The 25468-nt window shown below is 43.0% G+C and overlaps 1 protein-coding gene and 1 long non-coding RNA gene across 2 annotated transcripts; one reads left to right on the top strand and one right to left on the bottom strand.

The window, feature by feature from the left end:
- Nucleotides 1–6271: 6271 nt before the first annotated feature.
- Nucleotides 6272–25169, bottom strand: CHST10 (carbohydrate sulfotransferase 10). The gene is made up of 6 exons (XM_080377330.1): nucleotides 24785–25169; nucleotides 19533–19667; nucleotides 16516–16613; nucleotides 13647–13881; nucleotides 10895–11000; nucleotides 6272–9014 (listed from the first exon to the last, which is right to left on the bottom strand). Exons 2-6 carry the CDS (start codon nucleotides 19642–19644, stop codon nucleotides 8477–8479), a joined length of 1089 nt encoding a protein of 362 aa, XP_080233456.1. The 5' UTR covers nucleotides 19645–19667; nucleotides 24785–25169; the 3' UTR covers nucleotides 6272–8476.
- LOC308059661 lies at nucleotides 10975–16506 on the top strand. The gene is made up of 3 exons (XR_013926358.1): nucleotides 10975–11063; nucleotides 11963–12349; nucleotides 14390–16506. It is a non-coding gene; the product is annotated as an uncharacterized lncRNA (long non-coding RNA).
- Nucleotides 25170–25468: the final 299 nt, after the last annotated feature.

Raw genomic sequence — 25468 nt, 5'->3', positions numbered from 1 at the left:
GAAGAGGTGGATTGAAGCTTGGTGATTCATTTTCAGGAGGCAATACTGGCCTGAGTGGGATCTGCCGAGCCTGCAGTGGCAATGCCTTCTAGAGGTCCACCCCAGCAATGACACTGCACAGCCACCTGTGCGCCCTGTGCCACGCTGATGGTCACGTCAGTCTGGCCAGTCAGAGGTGGGATACCTGGATTGGAGCAGAAGTCTAGTTTCAGCGTGCTGCCCAGCCTCTCTTTTGGATTATGAAAGGAGGGGGCTGGGGATCCCCAAAACTTTAAATGAAGAAGTTATTCCATGATACTCTTTACCTTCGCTGTTGTTTTCTACCAAGTCACTTCTGCTTGTGTCAGACATCAGCTTCAAGCACTGACAGGGAGAAGCACTGTAGGCTTTCCACTGAAGAAACAAAGTCAGGGAATTAACTCCACACTCCTGGCTCCTTACAAAATTTGACATTTCTTCAACCATCTCCAAACATGATTAATGTGCGCTGAAGAAGGTAAGGAGGCAGGAGATGGCATCAACACCCCAGCTATAGCCCATCCCTTGGCACACAAGACTTGGCTCTGTGAGACTGGCTCCACCTGCCTCTGCTGATCCTTCTCCTCCCAGCTGGACCACCCAGCACTCACACACCAGCTCTGCTCCGCTGCCCTTGCAGCCACAGCTCACTGGTCTGAGAAAAGACATGGGACCTGAAGGATCAGTTGGGAACTGGGGGTGTTCAGCCTGGAGAAAAGGAGGCTCAGGGGGACCTTATCGCTCCCTACAGCTGCCTGAGAGGAGGCTGTGGGCAGGTGGGGGTCGGTCTCTTCTCCCAGGTAACAAGTGACAGGACAAGAGGAAACGGCCTCTAGTTGTTCCAGGGGAGGTTTAGATCGGATATTAGGAAAAATTTCTTCACTGAAAGGGCAGTCAAGCATTGGAACAGGCTGCCCAGGGAGGTGGTGGAGTCACGGTCCCTGGAGGTTATTTAAAAGACATGTAGATGTGATGCTTAGGGACATGGTTAAGGGTGGACTTGGCAGTGTTAACAGTTGGATTCCACGATCTTAAAGGTCTTTTCCAAGCTAAACAACTCTGATTCCCTGAAGTCGAGACCACACCAGGCAGTGGCATAGCAGCCTAGTATTATTTTGCTTCCTTTATATACAATAAAATGACAACACAGGTTAGGAAACCTTCCCTCAGTTTCCAGCCTCAGCTGGCTCCTGGCCAACTCAGACTGCTTTGTCTTTGTGACTGCATTATCTTTTGGTTCCCCTCCTTCTCTGGATGTGAGCTTCTTTCACTCCTTCATTTCCCCCAGTACAGGTTTAGACAGCAGTTATACCCCATCTCCTTCCTTAGGCTGCTCACTGCCTGGGAGGTGGGCTCTTTGTTCCATTCGAATGCCAGCAGCCCCTCTCTGCATCCCGGCTAAGGTCCCCCTGGTCACAGCTGATGAGAACTGGAAACAGGGTCAAGGTGAGGCCTCTCCACAGCCTTAGTCACCATATTCATATTTATTGGCCATTACTGGAAATATTTAGCTGGATGTGCGCAGAATCAGGTGGTAGCTTTCTCACAGCCATGTTACACGGCGACCTTCCAGTTCTCCCTTACTGCCTTCACACTGTCCTTCTGGTCTACCTCCAGTCCAATTACATACTTTCCAACAAAAAGTGTTTAAACTTGAAACAGTTCCAACTAGAAGGTGCAGAAAAGAGGCTCCAAAATAACAAGAGGTATGAAATCTCTGCCAATACTACTTCAGAACAGGAGAGGAGTGCACAAAGCAAATCTACCATGCTGTATTTTAAGCCCCAAATCCATCAGTAAGAGGATTACAATAAAAAAATATCACTATCTAATGAAGTGATTTCTGACTGGCAAGCAATCATATGGTAGACCCTTACATGGAGATAGCAGCAATGCGCATAAGTTGTTTTCCATCAGAACGGCATTTCCAATAACCTATTAAGTCAACCCTAAACCCACAGAAACCAATTTACTGCAGTACCTTGCTCTCAGAGAGAGATGTATTTAAACGGTGTGCTCAGATTAAAACCTAATTAAAGCACTGCTGTTATCACTGGTTGGCTTCCAGAAAAGTGAAATTATGTTTATACTGTCTAGTAGTCAGGAAGGGTAAAGCAACAGATGGCCACAGCTTATAAAGTAAGAAAATAGTACCTTTGCTCCATCTTTGCTACACAGTTCTGTAATGTTTGATGGGACAAAGGTCTAGCCTGCAAGAACCTATTCTGATTACACCAGAGAACAGCAAGTGCATGCATGCATGCATGCAACTGAGACAGCAACTAGAAACCCACCTACACTACACGCTACACTTGACCTCAGCCAAAAGGCCGAGAACCTAGATCTTAAAGGCAGCCAAACAAGACTATACAGAATGGAGTGAATGGTGCAGAACTGTGAAAGGGGACGTGGAAGCCCCTTCTCATGCTGCTTTTCTTTCTTGCCGCAATTCTGTTCCTAATCTCTTTCCTCTCACACGTTTCTAAATCTGTAATTTTAATCATAAATACAAACCCTGACAGGTTTTACAGCGAAGAGCTAGACTGAAAAGATAATGAAAGGAAAACAGATGCTGGCAGATGAAAGAAGCCTGTGAAGTGGACAGAGGCATACAAATAAAGGCTCGCTTTGGAGTCCTGTTCTCTCCAGAGTACAAATGATACAGCACTGCAAAGAACAGTCAGAAACCGAGGAAACCGAGTGCCAAGAGGCAACTCTTACTCTACAGAATGCTTAGAGTAGAATGTGAGTAAAATAGGTGGATCTGAAGTGAAGCTTTGCAGTATGGCAGATTTCAAATTGTACTTGCTCTAAAATATTACTGGAAGCCGTTTAAAGCATAAGAACAAAGATGCCAAATACAGAACAGAACAGCAATAATTTTTCCTGAAGTGAATTCCTGACCAACACATGAAACATCTAAGAAGTAGCTCATGCAATCTTGATGTTTCACAGTCACCACAAGTCATTTGTGAATGATAACAACTCCCTGAATTTTCTCTTTACATTCCTCAAAACCATGGACAATATTTCGTATTTCCTACAGCCTCTTCTGCCTTTCTGATGAGAAGAATGATGGGTCATACTGTCGTGTATCATCCAAAGACCTCTCAAGACATGAAAAAGAAAACTAAATAAAACAGAAAGGCTGTAGACAGGAGGCGAGAAAGATCTACAAGACAAAACGTTCCTATTTCTTACATCACAGTAGGTGCACAACACATAGTTGTTGAAAGAGCTAGTTATTCCACAAGCACTTTTTATTTTCCCTGTATGCTTCCAGCATAGCTATACATTTTTCCTAGATGAGATCCATTTACTTAGGCACAACTGAGAGCCTTGGCTAGGTTCTCAGTCTTAAATTGCGTTCCAGAGCATGTACAGACGCCCTATGGTCCACATTTACTCTCCTATTTGCAGATTTGCTTTTGTCCCACAAACTGCTCAGAAATGATTTGCAAACATCCAGAGTGGTCAATGTATTTCTGGCAGTTAGGGCGGGTACTGCATTTCTAGGTGGGCAACCTTCAGGATTATTTTTTCATTACTTCCTTTCCACTTCCTTTTTCTTTTTGTTCCTTTCTGCGATTTCAAACAGACACACACAGCAGATGCTCCATGCTTTCAGCCTGCCATGTGCATGCTGTCCCACTGGCAGCTGCTCCTCTGGCATGCACATACACCATACGGGGGAGCATGCCTGCTCCTCTAACAACTCCCATAAAGCCTCAGCAGCTTTCCTTTGACATGGAGTCCAGCATCTCAGGGGACTTTAAAGCAACTGCTCGCAGCTTTTTTCAGCGTTACTCTCCCAGACATTGCCTTGTCTGGGTTCACCAGTCTAGAACCTCTTATCAGAGAGGCTCCTTTTTATGACACAAAGCAAACACACATCTTTTTTTGCCTTTCACTCCTGCCTAGATTAAAAGGGAAAATTACAATTTTATAGCAGCTAGCCCAGAACATCATCGTTTGCGTGCTTACACCAGCCTGTTGCCACCAGCTGCATGGCTGCAGGCCTAATGCTGCTCACTGCATAAGGCAAACGTCTCCTGCTTGCATAGCAAAACAGGCTGCAGACCTTTCAAAGCTGCCCTGGTGGCGACAAAATGAAGCACCTCAGGCTACTGCCACATGCAGGAAAGCAAGACGACAGCTCCGCTGCACACAACTGCATTAAATCACAAAAATAGGGATTTATAGAAGGCAGCACTGAAGTCGGCTGCACGCATCAGTGTAAGCCAAACTCCTTCCTCCTCCAGGAAGGAGGCACTCTGCTCACCACCCCAAGCGCTGCAGGCTTTGCTGCTAATAGGATCATTTCCTTCCAAAACCTTCCCCACGGCAGCAGGGCAGCAGCCCAGGAACATGCACAGCTAACTTAGGCTGAAAGGGAATTTTCCACCACCCACAAGCCTCTTTCCACCTTACACAGATCTTCTCAAGCACAGGCCACAAAGAAATGGCACCAGCCTCTGCAGATGACATGTAAGAAGCAATTAGCCACAATAAATCTTCAGGGCCCAACGCCTGTGTCAAGTTTCCTTTACACCCTCACATTTAAAATAAGCACATGATGAATTTACACCTCCTTTCAGGTCCCTTCATGTTGTCATAGTAATAGGACGGGAGCTTAGTGTAAATCACGATAAGGCCATTAAGCAGAAAGATCATTCACCCTCTCTCTGTCAATTAAGGGGTATCAGATACAGGCAGATACACTGACAAGACATCCTTTTTCATCTGAGAAAATAAGCTTAAGCAATCCCTATATAATCACTCTTTTCTCAGCAAACTTTCTAGAGCACAGATAAGATCAAAGGCGGCTTTCCCAGCCAACAAAGTTATTAACACCTCAAGGAAAAAGTAATGTTACACAAAAGCCAGAGCTGTCTGATAGCTTCTTTGATCTGAGGACAGAGACAAGTGGTAGCAGAAGGGGGCCTTTGCCCTCAGTACAAACAGGGCAGCATCTGAGCATGAATAGAAAAACAACATGCTTATCTGTGAAAAATATGTATTTTCAGGACATTTTTGAACTGTGACTTCTTTGAAGGAAATAAAAAGCTGCACATATATTTTTAACTACAGGAAAACATCTTCACAGCATGTGATCAGAAAGCATGCTGGTGATAATGCCATGAAGTTAAAAGGGGACAAGGTATTGCCCTTAAAGTCAGTTCACAAGCAAGAGAATTCTGGATCCACTTTCACCACAAGGAAGAAAAAAATCCCAAAGCCCAAGACCTCAAAAAAAACCCAACCCCAGTCAGCTGATGTCCAGAAGTGCCCTTAATTTTATAAGAAACATGAAGATAACAGACCCACGGAATATATTTTAATTTATGATTTTTGTCTTTGTTAGCTGAGATCAGAGGTCAGACTCAGAGCACTGGGGAAGAGTCCACAAGAAACAAGGAGCTCGAAGACGAGCAGAAACAGTAAAACTCAGTTTCCTGTCTGTAGTTCCCCTAAAGCTAACATACAGGATAGACTCTGTGAGGAACATTTTCTCTATTTTCAAGAAGATTACTGCAATTCACTCTCCCCAAGAGCTCGACTTTCCTCTGTAAAATGTGGTTATGATTGGCCACAGGATTCAAAAGCTTCTGAGGAGAGACAACAAAAAGAGACAGAGATGCACTAAATAAGGATGTGAGTTTGTTTTCTGAAGCTGTAATAACAATAAAAAAAGAGAAAGAACAATCCGGGCCAGCAGTTCCCAAAATATGATATAAAAGTTACCTGCAGTTTGAAAGCAGTACACAAACAACACCCAAACAGCCAAATGATGTTCATGCACGCCACCAGGACTAAATCTGTAAAAGCCTCGTATAGAGTACAATCAAGCTAAAACAAACCACAAACATTTAATTCATCATAACTAGCATGGCAAGAGCCCACTCACCAGCACAGTATACTCAGGCCACCCTACCTGCACCGGACTGACATAAGGAGAACCCTACCATACTTTGCCAAGGTCTTTCATGGTATCCAAGTTTCTGCAAGAGTCACACCAAAATTGCACCATCATTACTTCAGCCACACGAGGAAAAAAACCACACTTCTAGAAGGAAAACATAGCTCAGGAGGGTATCACTAAAAGAGGAAACTTTGTGGTTAAGTTGAATGTTCCAGTCTCAGCCTGAAAAGCATGGAGTTGGGAGAGCAGTACACACCTCTGCCTATGTCAGTTTGTAGCTCTGTTCACATTTGCTGTCAGATGCCCGAGAGAACTCAACGCAGAGAAAGCTATTAGAAAAAAATATTATTACTTAATATTTATGTAGCACTTTCCATCTGGCAACTTTTAAGCAACAGATACATTAAGTAATTTACCAAGAAAAATAAAAACATACATTGGCGTTTTGTGTGATCAATAGCTTATGCTTTCAGAGGAAAACAATTCTACTTCATCTTTATTAGAATTAAACTTTAAGGCCTGAATTTACTATACATTATTCACTGTTACATTTTAAATCAGCAGAGAGGTAATCAATCAGGTCATTAGCTCCAAAATGTGTTTAACAGTACATTTTGCTAAGTTCCCACATTAAGAAAACCACAGAAAAACCTGGAGCTGTTAACATCTTTTTATCCCTGGTTATGGACTAACAAGATAGGGCACTGTAATTGTTGTTTGGGGTTTTTTTAAGGAAAAAAAAAAAAAAACCACCACTGAAAAAATCCCATCTTCCAGCTTTGCCACCCTGAGCTATTCTTTTGCCAATGACGCCCAGTTAATGATTCTCCCTTATTTCAACTAGTCTGTTGAGATCTTTCTGAAATCATTTCCAGCTACAACAGAGCTTCCTTTTTGTGGGTAGCAGCACATGTCAGCTTGGCACAGCTTTCCTTTTTCACAAGTGCAAGGCGCTTCCTTGTGTTGATACAGGAAGCTATCAAAAACATACTGTGGCTGGATTTAAGAGCAGATTCCATAGTACTGGCCATCATTAGCATTTCTAGCCAGCAACATTATGCTGATCTGAAAATTAATCTTTTGGGTCTAAAATTTAAAAATACAGTTCACATGCTCACTGTGACAGAGCAATTCCTGTATTTCAGATACACGGTCTCTCTCTCCCATGGCCTGTTGGGATGAGGTGGCGGTGCACTGATTTTTATTGCTGGTGAACTCAAACAAGAGACTGCTCTTTATGAGACACAATGCAAGCACAGGCAAATATGATGGCTGCATCCATTCCGTTCTTGGTTTTGGCTTTTTAATGCACAAAATGGGTACACAAATTTAAGTGACATTCAAACTCCTGGGATGTAGGCAACTCACCCCGTTGGTAAAACAACCGTTGGGCATTTTTGAGTCGACATCATGGCAGTGAATCACTGGAAAAATCAGGGATTCATCCTGTCGCCTTTAGCAGCAGGGAGATGAATTTTCAGAAGGGGGTAAATTTTCTGTTCTCCGAGGTACTGAACATTGAGCAAGACTGGATATAAGAAAAAGGTAGATCATTAATCCAAATAACTCTAGCAGCTCTTTTATAGAACATCTCGCTTTTGTGGCTTCTTTATTAATCTTAACTGTTAGAAGATGAAACAAGTTAAATTGTGTGAGAGCATCTCGTGATTTCTGTATGTGCTCCTGCAAATACAATTAATACTTTATTTTAAATTCATTTTCCTTGAAGTTCCCCTAGCAGGTTCATATTTCTTCTATGCCCCATTTGCATCTGGTGTTCTCAGATAGCTTACACAACCAGGAGTTAAATAATATCTTGAAAATCAAAAGTAGAATTACGAGGCTCAATAGATCAGTAGTAAGTACAGTAAACACTTGACAAAAATACAAAGACAACTAGGGTCTGGAACCAGTCCCTTTTTTAACACCTCTAAAGCTTCTGTCTAATGACATTCATTTTGTGACAAAACAAGAATGGGATTAGATCAGCATTACTGTTATGATAGCAGCCACATGACAGAACCTAGATGATTTTATTTGTCAAGCATTTAATCAATTTTTAGTCCTGTACTGGCCTGTCATTTTCAAAGCTCATGGGAGACTACACGCCTTTCTCATGAGCATGAATCATCAAGTTCACCCACATTTCAGACTTAACCTACAGTGAAAATGCCATTGTTATAAATACTTCACAACACTTTAAAAATGGCATTCCATCTGGGAGTAGGAAGATCATAAGCCCATTCGTTCTCCTCCTTTTTTCCTGAAGGGAAGAGGGAAGAAATGGAATTCTGTATTTCAGATAGCAGAGACTTCATTCCTAACAGATTGCAATGTCACATATTGAAAACATGGTCAGTAAACAACAACTATAAGCCCCTACTTGTCCATATGACAAATATTTCACTGAAAAATGGAGCAACATCAAAAAGCTAGAAAACAAATGGTCATTCTCAGCTCTGTCCATGTTGCAGCTGGTATGCACGCAGTTTTAGATTAATCCATGAGACACTTCTTCAGAGCTTATCCTAGGTGTCAGTTAAGCAAGAAATCCGGCTCCCGATAACCAAAGAGTTTAAAATCGCCTTCAAACCGTGCGTAGAGGCGTCTTATGTCTCTCTTGCTAATTCCTGAAAAATACCGCTCTACTTTTGTTTTGTTGTACACCGTTATGCCTGGTGGAATCGTGGGGTATGATACCAGATGGTCTATGCCGGCTGCTTTCAAGATATATGGAGCATCATCCTCCAGGGTTTCATGGTGTCCAATCACACTATACGTGATTTCGCAGGGGGCACAAAGTTCTACATATGTTACCCAATGAATGATGTGGTCACCAAACTGAACATCCAGCCATCGGTGGTTAGGATCACCCAGATAGCGCACAAAATCCTCGAACTGTAGCCCTTTGGTCTCTGTGCGATTCTTTCTATATTTACGAATGATGCCAGGAGCAATTTCATGCCGGTACCAAGGTTCAAACCGAGGATTGTGCACAAACTTGTCCTTAAATGCAGAAATAAGTCTTTCAAATGGATCTCTAACAATAAAAAACTTGAAGTATAAATTCAGTCTAAACAGAGGAAGGAAAAAAAAAAAAGAAATTAAATAATTACAGAAAATGTTTAGCAAAGTGTTTAAAGTGCGTTTAGGAAAGTCTTACACAGCAACGTGAATCTTGCACTACTCGCATAGTCTGTCAATATTATAACCAACAGGACAAGAAATACAAGTTCTGTCTTCTTACTAACAGTTTTTATACGCAGTACAAAGTGGAAGTATTTCATTCTAGTTTTCACATTTTATTCAAACTGGAGGAGTCTGAATTTACTGGAGTTTATTCAAACTGGAGAACACAAATGATGCTGAAAGCTCTGAGTCAAAAGATATTTTTAACGCCATGTGATTAAGCTCAAGAAGCAAAATACACAAAGGCATGGAAAAAGTGGCTTGGTGCTGCTAAATGCATACAAAAGGCTGCATTTTTCACTGGCAGGTAGTTAGACAAATCACTTCCTAAGTAAACAAAGAATTCCGGTATTTTATTTGATGTTTTGCCGTGCTTTCAATAATGGCTGAGAACATTATTTTCATGAGACCAGTTTTCAACAGAATTTCACATTTTATTGTGATATTGTAGTATGTAATATTCTGTAGTCAGAGATCATCTGTAGGAGGAATGAATTGAAAACAAAGTTTATTTCAGTAAATAGCTGAGAAAGGACGTTTAGAGCCCAATCCACACTGAAGTAAGTGGCTAGACTCTTTCTAGCCTCAACAGGCACTTGTATCAATCTTCAGGTTCTCCCGACTCACTCCTAATCAGGCAGGGCTAGAGGTCAGCAAACTAGATCAACAGATCCACACCATCCCTCTCTGTACACCTAAGCTCTCTGACAATTTCAGAATTCCCAACCAAACCCATTTTATGCCTCTCCAGCACAACTTTTGTGGTGGGCTGACTGCAACAACCCAAATCATAATGGCATTCAACTTCAAATGCCCTAGCTACTGCTCATCCCCCAGCTGAACAGTTACTTTTTATATAGTGCTGCTCACAGGGACAGGGAATGGATCCATATTCTCAAGAACATAGTGACCATATTTCAACTTGCACGCTATCAATATAATCAAGTGACCCCATTTCCACAGGTACAGCTGTGACAAATGGATTTGTACCACTGAATGTAACAAACCTTGGGACTGAACTCTACTGATAGCTGACACCACATGTATGAGACTGGCTCTTCAGAACGGCTTAATACCCACAAAACCCACGCAAGCACAAGCTTACAAGTGTCTGCTGTCATCTTATGTCCTGGTCTTTCCATGCTGCCACCCCTTACGAGGATTATAAATGGCATAGGCTCTAGTAAACATGAGAGCAGACACAGTCAAAAATATAGCCAAAGTAATTCAGAAGGCTCTACTGCGGAGAAGTATTTTTTCTGCTTTGAGAAGAGCAAGAAGCACCCAAACAGGAAGATAAAGTGGTTCAGCTGAACAGACAATACTCCCAGGCTAAGAAGCACTGACCTTTTAAACTTACCCAGTTCAATCCCAATAAGTAAATTTGCCTGCAATGACAATGTTATGTGCAGGCAGTAAGATTTACTATACAAGGCACCAGGGTGGACCTTCCAACTAAACCTCCCCTTCTGAAGGTCAGCTATGTAACAGCTAGGCATGCATTGAACTACAGAAACCCTATATCCAGCCGGAGCTGGCTGGCTCACTTAACTATATCACCAGTTACACTGGTCTCCTTCAAAGCCAGCAGGAAGGTAGTGACAGCAACATCTGTGAGGACAATAGAATAGTGCCCTAATACAAGCAGTGGAGCAGAAACCCCATTGTCCTCAATTCCAGATGTAGACTTTAGTTGCACTCTTGATTGCTCATAACACCACTGACTCCAAACCCCTCCCACACCCCTGCGAAGCCACCTCTTACCGCTTTTTAATTTCAGAGTCACTGAAGGAGGACAAGCGTGGAAGGCCATTCTTCTCATGATCATGTACAATATTTTCTGGGATCTCTTCTATGGAAGAAAATGCTCCTAGACAAATCAAAAAGGGAGCGCAAGTGAATTTTTCAAGGGAAAAAAAGTGAGTACAAGCAGGTGTGTGTCTTTGGCTGACAGCTTTTTGCTCTACCATTCTCTTTTCTGGATTTTTAGCATTTACAGTTACTATGTTTAAAACTGTTAAATGGCGAGAGATTCTGACTGAGAAGCCAAAAACTGTTAAAATCCTTCAGGGTATGTGACATCAAGGTCCAAGACCAAATGGCCTCAAAACTTTCAGAAAAGCATGTTACACAAATTTCATCAGCAATTATGTCTAAGCCTGTAATTCCCTACCTCACTGTCCCCATTCTCCTTCCCTCTGCCCACACATACAAATGGAGGAAGACTTTGAGGATTAACTCCAAAGAAGGAACCGGCTTTTTTGCTGACAATCTATCGCCAACAAAAAATAAATGCTGCTGGCTGCTTTTGGAACTGCTTCAACACAAAAGCACTTTGCTGTCAGCATCTATGAAGTTCTTTTAACAACTACACTATGCTAAAACAAAAATTTCAATCATACAATACTACACAGCTTAAAAAGCACTAACATTGACAATAAAAAGTCTCCAGATATTAATTTCTGCAAGCACGTAAGTTGACAAGAAAAATAACATCACTAAATTCTGATGCATTTATTTTAAGATCCCGATCCTGGAAGTTTTTATGACCTTGAGAATTATCTCACATGGGCCCCTTGGGCTTTAGGCGTAAGCCTTCACACAACAGCATCATTTCATGGTACCAACCTGCAACAACAGCAGGGTGCTACAAAAAAAGCTCTTTAGATGAAAGTCTCTTGGCCGTCTCCGTTTCAGAACTGCAGTGAACAATCCACACCATTCAGCAGCTCAGTTTTGTAATTTGTTTGTTTGTTGTTTTTTTTTTCAGGGGGTGGTGGTGGTTATATTTTATTAATTTGACTTTTCTAATTATAATTTTTGGTACTTTAGGTGAATTACATGTGGACAACAGATGCCAGAATGGATAGCCTCAGAAACTGAAAACTTGCATCCATCCAGAGCACAGTTCTGTACAAACAGTACAAACAGTAGCAGAGTTAGCTGCCCCACAGTGCCACAGCTACGCTTCTCTATCCTGAACCTCCAAATACAACTTAGGTACTCAGACATAAACTATTCTCCCTGAAACATCAGTCCCACCTGCCGCAATTACCCAAAGAGGAGAAAGTCAGGTCAACAGCAGCAGTAGCCTTCATCAGCAAATACTAGTACACTGGCAGCTCAAGGCAGAAGAGACCAGTGTTTATATGGAAACAACTTTCTGTCATTATCCAACATGCCAGAACTAGGAAGCTCAAGGTGAAAGGTTCCCTGCTGGTAAGACATGAATTATCCTTCACTGCACGCAGCCAACAATTCCTGTCTGTCCTGAGCTATTCTTTGCATGTTATCAATGTTAAATTCTGGTAAGAGCAGGTACTTCTACTATACTCATACAGTTTCATATTTAGTACTTTCTTGCAGTGTGGCTTTCATAGGTATTTAAGACACATGCCCATACCTAGGTGTGTGCCTGTCTTTGCTGGATTTTTAGCTCCCATCCATATATCAAAGTTGAAACTAATACTAAAGTTTTTAAGGACATACTCTTCACTACAAAAGTTTTGCCAATTTGTGACTGTTTCCTTCTGGGTGTGCAAACTACTTCATACAAGGTAAAGAAAATATAAAAAACCACCAGTACAGAGCTGGCTGTTCACAGGGTGCTTCTCTTAAGAAAGCTGGGTTTACAATGCTCAGGATTTGTCCGCACTGTGGTGAGTTATGCCATCTGCAAAACCACAGAAGGACCTCAACTGACCTGACTATAAGTAGCAAATTCACAGCCCTAGTGCACAGACAGGAAAGAGGGTCTCATGTCCAACAAGACTGTGTTATGTTAAATATGATCATGTTAAGTTTGTATGTGCAGGTAGTGGTACATTAGAAAACCCTGAGGAAATGCATTATTTGTATTGGCATACCAGGCTACTAGAAGAGGATGGCAGACTACATGCATACAGGCAGCGTTCACCCTGTAGATTGTTTTTCAGACAGACAAATCCCTTTACTCCTTCTTCTACAGTCTAACATACCTTTGTTGACCAAACTATTGCCTTAAGCAACTCAGAATCTTCATAACTCCTATGATGGCTTACTGATAGCACCCACACAAGATTTCAGCAGTACAAAACAACAGCAGCTGCCAAGTTTTAACTAGCTTTCTTTAAGAATCCTAGTTAAAAGTGAGCGGCCTTAAGTCAGAAATTTTATATACTACTGTTTCTTAGGGAATTGTGATACCTTGTAATTCACTTGTTTCAAATTCTATAGATTAGTGCCACCCTTCAAAGATAACAGATATACCTACCACATGCATATGGGTACTCTTTCATGATTCAGATCACTTTTGAGCCAAGTAATAGCAATTATTTATTTTCACAGAAAGAACAGGTGTATTTTCATTAAAAGATGTTTTGAAAGGACTAGAAGCAACCATGAAGAATGAAAAACTGAAATTAAGCATCAGTATCAGAAAAGCAGAAAGAATCCATTCTTGTGATGTCCCAGTTGGACCAAATCTGTTCTTTCCTCCTCCTCAAAGAAACCCACACACCCACAACAGAGTAGATACCATTTAAAACGATCAAGACTTTTTTCCACTGAGTGTTGCCCACTTTCGGCGTCTGACAAAACAGGATCTTGTGCTTGTCACACACAAATATTCGGTCCAAGACGAATTTGGAAACTGCAGTGTGAGAGAGATCTCTCAATGCAGTGTCTCTGCAGACATTCCTGAGAAGCTCAAGTCTTTCCATATGAACCAGGGGTTGACGGATCAGATTTCCAGAAAAAGCTTTTCCAGTTGGCTTTATGAAATGCAGAGGGGAAAAAAAAAAAAAAAAGTGCAAGAATTTAGTTTTCAGATCAAATTCTAAAGTATAAAAATACCCAAACTGTGCATACTAATGACTCCCAGATTAATGATGAAAACACTGTTACGTATTAACTAAACACGTAGCACACAGTTTCCTTCTGGCGCTGCTGCCGTACACGTTGGTTCAACTCTTAAGTCTTTATGTAGTAGAAAGTAGTAAGAGCTTTTCCATTCAATTAAGTCTGCTGCAGAGCAGCAGGGTCTTATCTGTGTGGATAAAACTTGCCTTGACCAAATACTGGAACTCACACGAAGCTTCAACAGCCAGTAAGAAAGCTTCTGAGGAGTTAGGACAGGAAATTAAACAGAAATAAGCTTTAATCTCTGAAAAGTTGGGGCTTAGAAATGCTGACCCATCTGGCTGGGATAGAATAATTTCAGATAAAAGTTCTGTGCTGTTTTCTAGCACCTGTATTCATTCACTGTTTCCATTTATCCAGGCTGCAAAAAATTAAGTGGACAAAAATTCACACAATGAGCATCAGTGCTTACTGTGGCAAGTAAGAGAAGCAGGCAAGATTCCCCTCTCCAAAAATGGATGAACTGTTTGATGTATCTCATTTTTCTGAAACTAAGACAGAAACCGTGACCACCTCTGCCTCATGATTAGTGGGGAGAGGAAAAAGGAGCTTGTCTGATTAACAGGTAATGAGAAATTTCTACTGACACATCTTGCCCCTTGCACTAATTGATTTACACAGTTAGCAATCCCCAATATCAATACAGACTAGGAGATGTACTGACTGACAGCAGCCCTGCAGAGAGGTACTTGGGGATAGCAATGAATGAAAAATTGGATATGTGCCGGCAACATGCATTTGTAGCCCAGAAAGCCAATCGTATCCTCAGCTGCATAAAAAAGCAATGTGGCCAGCAGATCAAAGGAGGTGATTCTGCCCCTCTGCTCTGCTCTGGACCTAGAGTACTGCACCCAGCTCTGGGGTCCTCAGCCCTGGAAAGACATAGACCTGTTGGAGTGGTCCAGAGGAGGGCCACAAAAATGGTCAGAGGGCTGGAACACCTCTCCTACGAAGAAAGCCCGAGTTAGGGTTGTTCAGCCCGGAGAAGAGAAGGCACTGGGGATTGTGGCCTTTCAATGCTTACAAGGGGGTTATGAGAAAGACTGAGAGAGACTTTTTACCAGGGCCTGTAGTGATAGGACAAGGGATAATGGTTTTCAATTGAAAGAGGGTAGGTTTGGAATAGATAGAAGGAAAAAAAAATTCCCACGAGAGTGGTGAGACACTGGAAGAGGTTGCCCAGAGAAGCTGTGGAGTTCCATCATTGGAAGTGTTCAAGGTCAGACTGAATGGAGCTTTGAGCAACCTGATATAGTGGAAGACGTCCACCCATGGCAGGGGGGTTGAGCTAGATCATCTTTGAAGGTCCCTGCCAACCCAAAACTATTCTGTGATTCTATGATTTTAGGTACAGTATCCAAGCTACACATGAAAAAGGAATGATTTTACTTTTTGTCCCAATCCTCCATAAAGAAAAAAACTCACTCTACTTTTTCTGTTTGTTACTCTTCAGTATCACTTGGTCAGAATGTAATCTGAAACACCTGACTGATTATTTATCTGTCAGAACAATTCCTTTTGCACGCAACCAGGATTAATATTATTGTTCTGCCTTTCAGGCTGTCAGGAAGTCAAGAGTGATAGAATTAGATTCAGAAACCTTATTATCCTCTTCCTACAAGTGAAGGAAGATATTAAAACTCACTACACCAATCTGCCAGCCTTCCACTGAACAAAGTGTTTCTCTCAAGTATTTTGAGGATAACTTATATTTCACTTTTTTTTACATATGAAAACAAGAAGCATCATGTTTTACGGAAACCTACCTTCCATGCTTCACCACAAAAATACTCTAAACATGATGACTTATGTAACCAACAGAAGAAAAAATTGGACTTAGCCCACTGTGCAACTAGTCTCAAATTTACATTTGCATAAGAGATCTTCAGAATTCCCTTGTAAATTAGCAAGTACCACATTCATTCTGCTTTATTTCTGAAAGCACAGAACTATGCATCTAAAGGATCAACTGATACTGAATACCATTGTGTTCATGTTCTACTTTGGAAAAACACCGAGATGTGAAGCACAAAGAGTACAAAACATGAAAAAGGAATGGAGACTGATAAAAAGAATTGGAGAGATTGGGCAGAGCACTAAGAGAATAAAGACATAGGCTTGCCCTCAAGAACCACAAACCTGATGGCTATGACAAGGCAGAATAGAAGTGATCAAAAATTGGGCCATTATATTAAAAAGTCTGGCAAAAATTACTGTCCTGACTTGATAAAGGAGTACTGTAACAATTTTCTCCTCAAAATCGAAACACATTAAGTTGAATCACTGGGATGAAACAAGACAGCAGGTTACAGTAACAAACTAGCTTTGTGAAGCTAAAATGAATTCTGCTTGCGCTATCTAAATAGAACAGTCTGAATAAATAATTCCTGTCCAGCAATTTCTTTCAACAATGGGAAGCCCTTACTTAACCTCTTATTTTCTCCCACTCTTTTAATACATGTAACCCTTATCTCAAGAGTATGCACCTGGAATTCTTCAGGCCAATGTTTCTCCTCTGGCATATGTACCTCCTCCACTTTTGTCACGGCTGTCAGTATCAATGGTTCTTGCTTGGCACCATAGCCTAAAGAAGGACGAGAGAGAAAAGCATTACAGAAGGTGGGGGGGAAGGCAACTATTTCTGCTTTACTAACACAACTGAACATTACTTTTTGTATTAAGCTTACAAAACATGTTCCCAAATGGGAAGATAACAGATAAGACATGAGACAAACTATGAATATTTTAAAGAATATACTCTGGGGGAATTTTGGATACAACTTCTGTTGAGTTTTATCAAAGAAACATGTCCATAATCTTTTATTTTGGTCTTTTTTAAACAAACTGTGCAAAGAGACATAGAAATCATAAATCCAAGTATCACGACTGACAGACTGAGTATATTATATGGACCTGAGAGTAGGAGATTCTTATTCTTCAATAAACTTTCCAAAGCACATCCAAATAAAAAACTTACTCTATCAGGTTTCTTCCTCCCCTCATATCAGTACATTTCTTCTGTTGTAAACTCTTAAACATTACCAGAATAAAAGTGTCATTAATGACCACCTTTGATTTCTTTGGTGCTCTAAGTAAACACCTCTACCCAGCAAGAAATACAAGATCTCCTCTTCCTTTATTACTGGACTGATGTCCTTCCTTAGAGACTCCCACAACAAAAGAATAAACTCAGGTGATACTCTTGTTCTTTCTTAATAATTTTAGGGCAGCTAATAGTTAGAGACCAATTAAAGTATGTAAGGGAAGAACCCTTTGCATCTTTTGCAATTGGTATGCCACAGGAAAACTGAAAAAAAATAACACAAAGCTTTAGCTTTACTTTACATGGTGTGGAAAGATCAAAAATAATTTGAGGCAGCTTTTACTACCTACAAAGCAAAAAAAAACCCCAAAAAAACTTATTTCTTCACTATTTCCATCCACATTGGCCTATTTTCCCCTTTATATAGTTTCTTCTGTGAATAATCTTTCTTTGGCTTCATCCACAGTGGTATACTGTTTTGTGGTCAAGAAAATGTATGTACTGCCTGTGTCCTTTTCTTAAGGGAGTACTCTACTCTGCCTACACCAGATTTTAACAAAAAGCATACATGGAAAAGAAAGTTAAAACACCGACTTACTTCACAGTATCCTGTTGTAAAATCAAAGCAATCTGATTCAGTGAAAGAGCAGCTAAAGTATCTTTCATTATTACTAGGTAAAAGCATGCCTGCAGCTGCTACTAGAAATGATGAACTGAAACTTGTTCCTTCTCATTAAGAAGTTCCTATTGCTCATGCACCTGAGACAACAGTAAAAGGCTTAAACAAAAGAACATGGATTCATTGAGCATCTGCTGCTGTTGTTCTAGCTGCTAAGTAGACATATCCGAATAAGGAAAATTTCTGACAAGCCATATTTTACTAAGTCTATAAGAGTTCCTTCAGATCGGCCATCCTGTTTGGACTTTCTCAAAAATTCTGTTGGTATATTCAAATTACTTCCTTTCATTATTCCCACTACAAACACTGGTATCTCCAACACATACATACACTCAGCCATAGTCATGCCTTTGCAGGACTGGAGCTTAAGAAATTATACCATCTTCTGCTCAGAGACCTATTCAAAGGGGAAGGAAGATTCAGCAAAGGAGAAAAGGAAGAGACGGGAGAAAAGGAAGAGACGGGAGAAAAGGAAGAGACGGGAGAAAAGGAAGAGACGGGAGAAAAGGAAGAGACGGGAGAAAAGGAAGAGACGGGAGAAAAGGAAGAGACGGGAGAAAAGGAAGAGACGGGAGAAAAGGAAGAGACGGGAGAAAAGGAAAAAAAAAGAAATTGGCAAGCCAAGATAATAAAAAGCAAGTAAATGCAAAGGGTATATTCTTAGCCTTTTTTTTAAACTACATTTTAAACTTCCTGACAAGTTCTGATGCAAAGAATCACTCAAAGTTAACACCTGAGCTGAGAAACAAGAGTTGGCATAGAATGAAGTACTGGAAGATTTAACTACCTAACGTAAGACCAGCTTATTTGCAGATGTACTAGGGCTCAAACACAGCTGGGACCAAGTAAAGCTAAGTTAGCCTACAGTTCTCATCTATAAGATTTGCTGAACAAATCTCCACACAAGAGGTATGCTATTTAAAGAGGTACACCCAATATATTTGTCAACTATCAAGTCACTGAAACAAATGGCACTAGTGACGTCAGTACTTCAAAAGTTACACATTTTTTCCATATCTTAAGAGATCTGTATTTCTGCATCTTCCTACGACTGCAAGTCATGTCATCACCTTCACCCTGAACTCTCTGCAGGATGGCTTTGTAACAGTAGTTCCTCAGCAGACAGAAAACTGTAACATGCTGTATGGTGTCATCAAATGGCTTAAATTCCTCATCAGCTTACTACCATCTGGGCTACTTAACCTAAGGAAAAGCCTATAAGCTGTTTGTCAGTCAAACAGCAGAGGATAAAACTGAATGCAAGAAGCAGGGCAGAGGTGGCTAGGCTAAGTGCATTGCAAATGAAATAAAACTTTCCACAAGTTTTACATAATACTGCAGCCACAGGACAAGCAGTCACAAGATGACAGAAACTAGTGTCATGTGAAATGAACCCTTTTGATTCTTGTGAATCTCCTTTGTCTTTGAAAAGGTAATTGTGCTCTGTGCTTTGCTTGTCACTTCTAGGGGATGAAGGTACTGAAACCGCAGGTATTTGAAAAAGCAGGCCTCACAAGACAGTACTGCCAAACATCATCCCCTCTGTTCTTAACCACCAAAAAAACACATGATGTTAGTTTTGCAGACTTCTACCAAGACAAGCAGAAACTGAGTATCAGCACTGTCACTTCAAGAAATTTAGTTGCTCTACTATTCTACTGAATAATACAATTCTACTGAAGAAGTGGTAACATGCCAAGAACTACTTTGCACAGAAAGAGTATTTGCATGAAGCACTATTCATTTTTCTGTTCCATACCAGACATTAAAATTGAACTTACCATCTGGGTCTTTAAAAGTCAATGTGATAAACTTGCTAGCAACCATGAACATGAATATCACCCAAAAGCATGCAGCTAGCAGCAGCCACTGGTGGTGCATGTTGTCAGACATGAGCCATATAAAGTTGTTGCTTCCTGTTTGAAAGAGGAAAGATCGACACATCAGTTATTTTTGTTCCAGTTTAGAAAAATACTTTCCATTACAAAAATGACTAAACTCTAATACACATGTGTGTCATAAAACATAGCTGCAGATGTCATTTCTTTCTTTTTGGCTGGGTTTTTAACCAATGTTAAGGCTGACGCAATGTAACTGCCAGCTTCCCTCCTCCTTCACCCCTACGTACACATTCCCAGTCCCGTCCCTTTGCTGGAAATAGCACCAGCTGGCTGGCTGCTCACGGAGACAGACCAGCAAACCCCCTGATTTTTTTAGTTTATTTTTTTATTTAACTTTGCAAGACAGCTTACTGTAAGAAGGGAAGGGAGAATGAAGAAACCTCCCTTCTCAGTGGTAGCTACTCAGCAGATCAGCCAAACTGTACCATTAACAGTATTCTTAGTTACCCCAGGTCAGGTAACATGTGCTCCTCCCCTGCCCAGCCTACATGAATTACAGGCTGGAAGCCGTCGAGCCAGAACACTAAGCTTAACCTGACAAAATATTTAAATATATTAATGTCTCTTCTCATCTTGTCACTTTTATCAACTGCACTTGTCACTTTAAGTATCAACCACAGGTACTGGAAGACTTTTTTTATTGCCATCATGCTAAGCACTATCTACATAAAGGGTTCACTTGCAGCAGCGTCTACTACCTGTAGCTGCATCCCAGCAGGTAAGCCTTAAAGACAGGACTTCCCCAGGAGTGCCAGAAGGGTTACCCAAACAACTGAGACCACAGATGTAGCGTGCAAAGAAACCACAGGTCTTACTGAATCCAAGCAGACTAAGGATGGTGATACCGCACTGTATTATGAACACATGGTGTCTGCCCTACCTTGCAGTTTGTAAGTTTGCTCTGAACACTTCTTAGCTTCATTTTACGAACTCATCCTAATAAATTGTTTTCTTTTATGGTTAAAAGTTACAACACAATATAAGGAAACCAATTACAAAGACGATTTAAGTCCCCGGCCATTAGAAGAAGTAGAAAATTTTAAGCTACATCTTTAGCTGAATTTCCAGCCTCTTGATGGGCAACGCACCCAGGGTAGCACTGGGGCTGACACCAAGTATCTGTGAAAGCTTCACTGCAAAATTTAAGCTTCCATAACTAAAAAAACCCTAAACCAACAAAAAAAACCTAACAGCAAACATCGCTGCCTACCTACCAAAACCTGAGACACCTCACTCTTGAATACTTATCCTGCAAAAATAAAGCATCATTGTGTCAGCTGTTGCTGGAGACTTAAGACAGCCGAGGACCTGAACTTAGGTGCTGGTAAGTGAATGCTTCCTTTGAAGGATGCATACAACACACTTCAAAACACTTAACAGAAGAGGTTCTAACACAAAAACCTCATACAATGAGATCCTCTCAAAAGTCCTGTGAGGTTTGTTGCTTGTAGCGTCGGGAAGAACAAAAAACCAAAATACCCATGTAACCAGCAACAGGATCAAACTCAGTCCTAAAGTAGCCACATGCAACTTCAATGAGAGTCACATCTGCATGATTTGTGATCACACTTCCTATACAGCCACTTCAGTGAATTGCCAGGGAATGAAAGAGATTGCCCTCATTCCCAGCTAAGATGCTAAAACCATGCTAGTTAATACTTCTATGCAAACGTGTTAAGTTTTTCATTCACATACCATATTCCACCTTCTTCATTCCCACAAAGCTTCAATAACAGAAGTGAGCCTAGTTCTAACACTGTTTCAGCATGTCCACCTGCAACATCATTTCTACTGCTACAGGCGCTGATTGCTTTTCCAACTAGCTTTTGCCTTGCAGCAATGCAAGTGTTTCCAGGAAGGGTTCTCGCTGCAGCTGACAGAACTGAAACATCTTCAGGGTATGCTGAAAGCCTGTGCAGGCAGACAAGCAGTTCCAAACAGAGTTGGGACCCCAAAGACGTATGTGAAATGGGTGAGAAGAAGAAAAGAACATAATATACCCAATTAAAAAAAAAAATCGTAATTTTTAGCTAGGGTGGCAGTGTTGAGGCCTATTTTTATTTTCTCAGTGCAGTATTTTTCAGTTTGACTTCTGAGAGGTCCTTTTTTTCCTTCTTTCATGATTCCATTTTTAAGTACTTCTCCTAAAAACACTGCATTTAAGGTAAAAAGATGCAACTGCCTTTTGGACAATTACAGGTGACCTCCATGAAGATTACATTTGTCATCTCCTATTTTATGCTGCACTTTCTAGCTGCCAACTGAGCATGCAATGTCTGAGACACGTTATTCTTCAACATCAAATACGGTTAGCCATGAAGTATACAATATATGCATACAAATAATATGGCATGAATTCCAGAGCACTAACCTCTTTCCAGCTAAGTAGTTCAAAACTTATTCTTATCCTACCATTGCACTAGTACAAAACGTGCCCCAAGTTTCATGCTGAAAATGATGAGGTCCATCTCTCATTTAGAGCACTGACATTTATCACCTTTGTTTTCAGACATCACAATAATTTCAAAAATTTTCCAACTCTCACAAATGAAAGAAACGCGAAATAGATGTTAGGACACAAAAGGTAGCAGTGGCCTTTCTACTTTTTGGGTAGCTCTGCTAAAACCATGAGAACCGTTCAACATTGAAAATACAAACAAACCTGTCTTCCAAGGCAGCAGACGGACAGAAGCTTGCAGAGAACATTCTGCAGGAGGAGAACTTCTTTCTAACCATCAGATGCAGGTTTTTCAGAGATGTAACGAATGGTATGGGCCAGACCTTTCTGTATAACCCTGTATATTTGTTCTATATAAAGAATGGTAAAAATGGTCTGCAACATCTCTAGCATCCCTGCTAGTCTGCCCACTTTTATAGAGGCAATGGATGCACACCATTCAGTAAGGATTATTGATCTATATTCCCTTACGTAATTCACGTATTGGATTTCTAAGAAGTTGTGTAAAATGACAGGGGGAAAGCAATTTCCACGTCCGCTGACCTGAAAAGCTGTTAGCACACACAGGACCCTGCTGCTAGATCATGTGCTCTAGGGATAGGAGAACAACATTTTAGCCAAAAACACCTACAAGCAGCATTCTACTTACCTCAAGGACTGGACTGAAAGGGGACAGAATTGCAGTCATATCTAAAACAACCACCACTATTACCCTTCAATATGTCAAAGCTGAGAGGAAAATATTAAGCAGTTTTGTCTTACTCCTTTTTTGATGCACACAACAAATCTGCAACCATACTCCTCAGTGGTAAGAGTCTTGTCAGAGGATCTGTCATAATGTAATTACAATGGCTAGCACTGTTACTTCTAGCACCCTAAACAAAACTACATTTATATCAGCAGCTCATGACTTGTCTCAAGCAGCAGGACTGTTCAAAACTGTATACAGGAGTAACTCAACCATTACACTCCAATGCAATGACTAGTAACATTTTAAAAATAACGTGTTTGTGTTGTTTCCCTTTCTCTAGCTTCTTCTTCAATATTTTTACTGTGTTCACATAAGGTAATCACACTTCCTGTTATATCTCCAATTTTACTGCATTTCTGTTGCCTCTCCTCTTACCTTCTAGTGAATATATACTAGCTTCTATTTTTGGGGGATTGTTTTTTTACCTTCCTTCAGCTCCCAAATATATCTTTTACTTCTTCTTCTCTAAAAATATTTTTTCTTTACAAGCAGAAAACCCAAGAAAGCTGTTGAAGGTTTAGTCCATTTTCTCACAATGAAATACACAGGGATTCTTAGGTTACTCCTCCTCCCTCTTGTTGCAACGCTTTTTAGGAGCACAAGGTCCCCAAACTCCTTCTCTCCATCCACTCCTCTGTCCTTCCCTCCCTGGGCTACTGACCCCAAAGACACAATGGCCACATAACCCTCGGGTCAGCCAGATGCCAGTTTTGCCTGAGAAGAAATGGGACTGCAAACACACACTCAAACACAAACCAAAGATCAGGACACAAAGCATGGCAAGCTTGACCCATGGCCTGTGAGTAACCCGTTACCTGGAAAAGGCACCCGTATTTTGCGGTAGACTGCCATCTTCATGTGAATGATGGGACAAAGCAAGAAAATCTAAACAACAGTAAAAGTCGGTGCCCAGCCTCTACTGTACAGCTTATGCTGCTTGGACAGGGGCTGCTGGGCCAGACAGTCCCTGCATGCACCGTGACCAACAGTGGCACACTGGGAGCCTCAGACCACCAACCACCTGCCCATCAGCACACGACTGACCGTGGAATTTGAAATGGAACTGGTAACGAAGGCCAAAGAGCAGCCAGCTGGGATATCTAACCCGTTTTCATCAAGTTCTCCTTTGTGTAATCTTGAAGAGACCTGGACGACTTATTACACTTAAAAAAAATAAAATAATGACTGGGACTAAAATGTATCACACTTTGGTGAGTCGTGTGGTGCCACTGAACGTTATAACAGGCGTTTCTGAGGCCGGTTCTTCCCTGCGGCTCTCCTCACCCCGCTGGCAGGCGCAGGCCCCTCGCCGTGCCCCCAGCCCCCGCCGGCCGGCGCAGCGCTCCCTCCGCACGCACCACTCACCGGCCAGCGGGGCAGAACCGACTGCGGGAGCAGCCGCGGAACCCGCCCCAGCCGCGGGCAGGCTCCGGCTGCGCCAGCCCCGCGACCCCGAGCGGGAACGGCACCCTGCCTCCCCCCGCCCGACGGGCGCCGGGTCCGCCTCCACAGGGCTCCTCACCGCCGGGAGCGGCCGCGGCTCCCGGGGCTCCCCCAGGGCGCCCCGCGCTGCCCACGGGAGCGGTATAAAGAGGGGGGCCCTCAGAATACGGGACGCAGCCGTGGCCTGGCGGGCAGGGGGTGAGCCGAGGCAGAGCCCAGCCCACCAGCCGGGCTCCGGGCGCACGGACCGGGGCTGAGCAGGCGTAAACTTTTCCGTTCCGGCCGAGGAGGCGGGCAGGGCTTCCCCTCGCCCCCGCCGGGCAGAAGCAACAGACGCCCGCAGCACCCGCTGGCTACCTCGCCCGGCCGGCCGCAGGAGCCTCTGCCCGAGGCTGCCGGCCGCCGGGCCTCCCCCCGCGGCCCTCCCCAGCCCCGCCCCAGGGACCGGGCCTCCCTCGCAGCGCCCCCTCCCCTGCTTACCGGCCCTCCAGCGCCGTTCCCCGCAGCCTCGGCCCCCAGCGGCTGGGCGCTGCTCCCGCCGGGGGCCCGCCTCACTCGGCGGCGCGGCCGGCCCGCTCGGGCGGCCCCGGCTGCTGCTGCATCCCCCCCCTCCCGCCCGGCTGCGGGCGGCAGCGACAACGGCGGCGCCTCCCCGCCCGCGCTCAGCCCCTGCTGCCGCCGCCCGGCCCCGCCGCCTCCTCCATTTCCTCCCGCCGCGGGCAGGCCCCGGCCTCGGCCGCCCCCCGAGCCCCGCCGCCGCGGCGGAGAGGAAGGTGAAGGCCGCCGCGGGGACGGCTCGCTCAGGCTCCGAGGAGACGCAGCGCCACACCCGGCCGCCCGGAGGCGGGAGGGAGGGATGGAGGGCGGGCTGCTCTGGCCCGCCCCGCCTCGCCTCGCCTCGCCCCGGCGGCAGCGGCCGTCTCAGCCGGCGGCCCGGGCGCGACCCCCGGCGAGCATGCGGTGGCCGCCTCTGGCCGGCCTCGGCCCTCACCCCGCCGCAGCCCCCGGCCCGGGCCCCCGCGGCCCCCCGGTGGCTTCCAGTTTTCGCAGGGCGGCTGGTGCTTCTCGGCGGGGTCGACGGCCACCACTCAGCTGGACTCACCTATATACTTGTGTTTGGGGCTTTTTACTATTAAAAATGTCTTTAATAGGTCCCTAACGTTT

This window comes from Falco punctatus (assembly GCF_963210335.1).
Source record: "Falco punctatus genome assembly, chromosome: 2".
Classification (NCBI taxonomy): Eukaryota; Metazoa; Chordata; class Aves; order Falconiformes; family Falconidae; genus Falco; species Falco punctatus.
Note: the sequence above shows the minus strand (reverse complement) of the source record. Positions and strands in the feature narration are given on the sequence as shown.

Excerpts from the sequence above, each read along its gene's own strand:
- CHST10 (XM_080377330.1), bottom strand. The coding sequence starts at position 19,644 with ATGTCTGACAACATGCACCACCAGTGGCTGCTGCTAGCTGCATGCTTT. Across the intron at positions 13,882-16,515 it reads ATTGGCCTGAAGAATTCCAG|CCAACTGGAAAAGCTTTTTC; the intron begins GTGCATACTCTT and ends CATTTCATAAAG. Across the intron at positions 11,001-13,646 it reads AGTCTTGATCGTTTTAAATG|GAGCATTTTCTTCCATAGAA; the intron begins GTATCTACTCTG and ends TGATTTGTCTAG.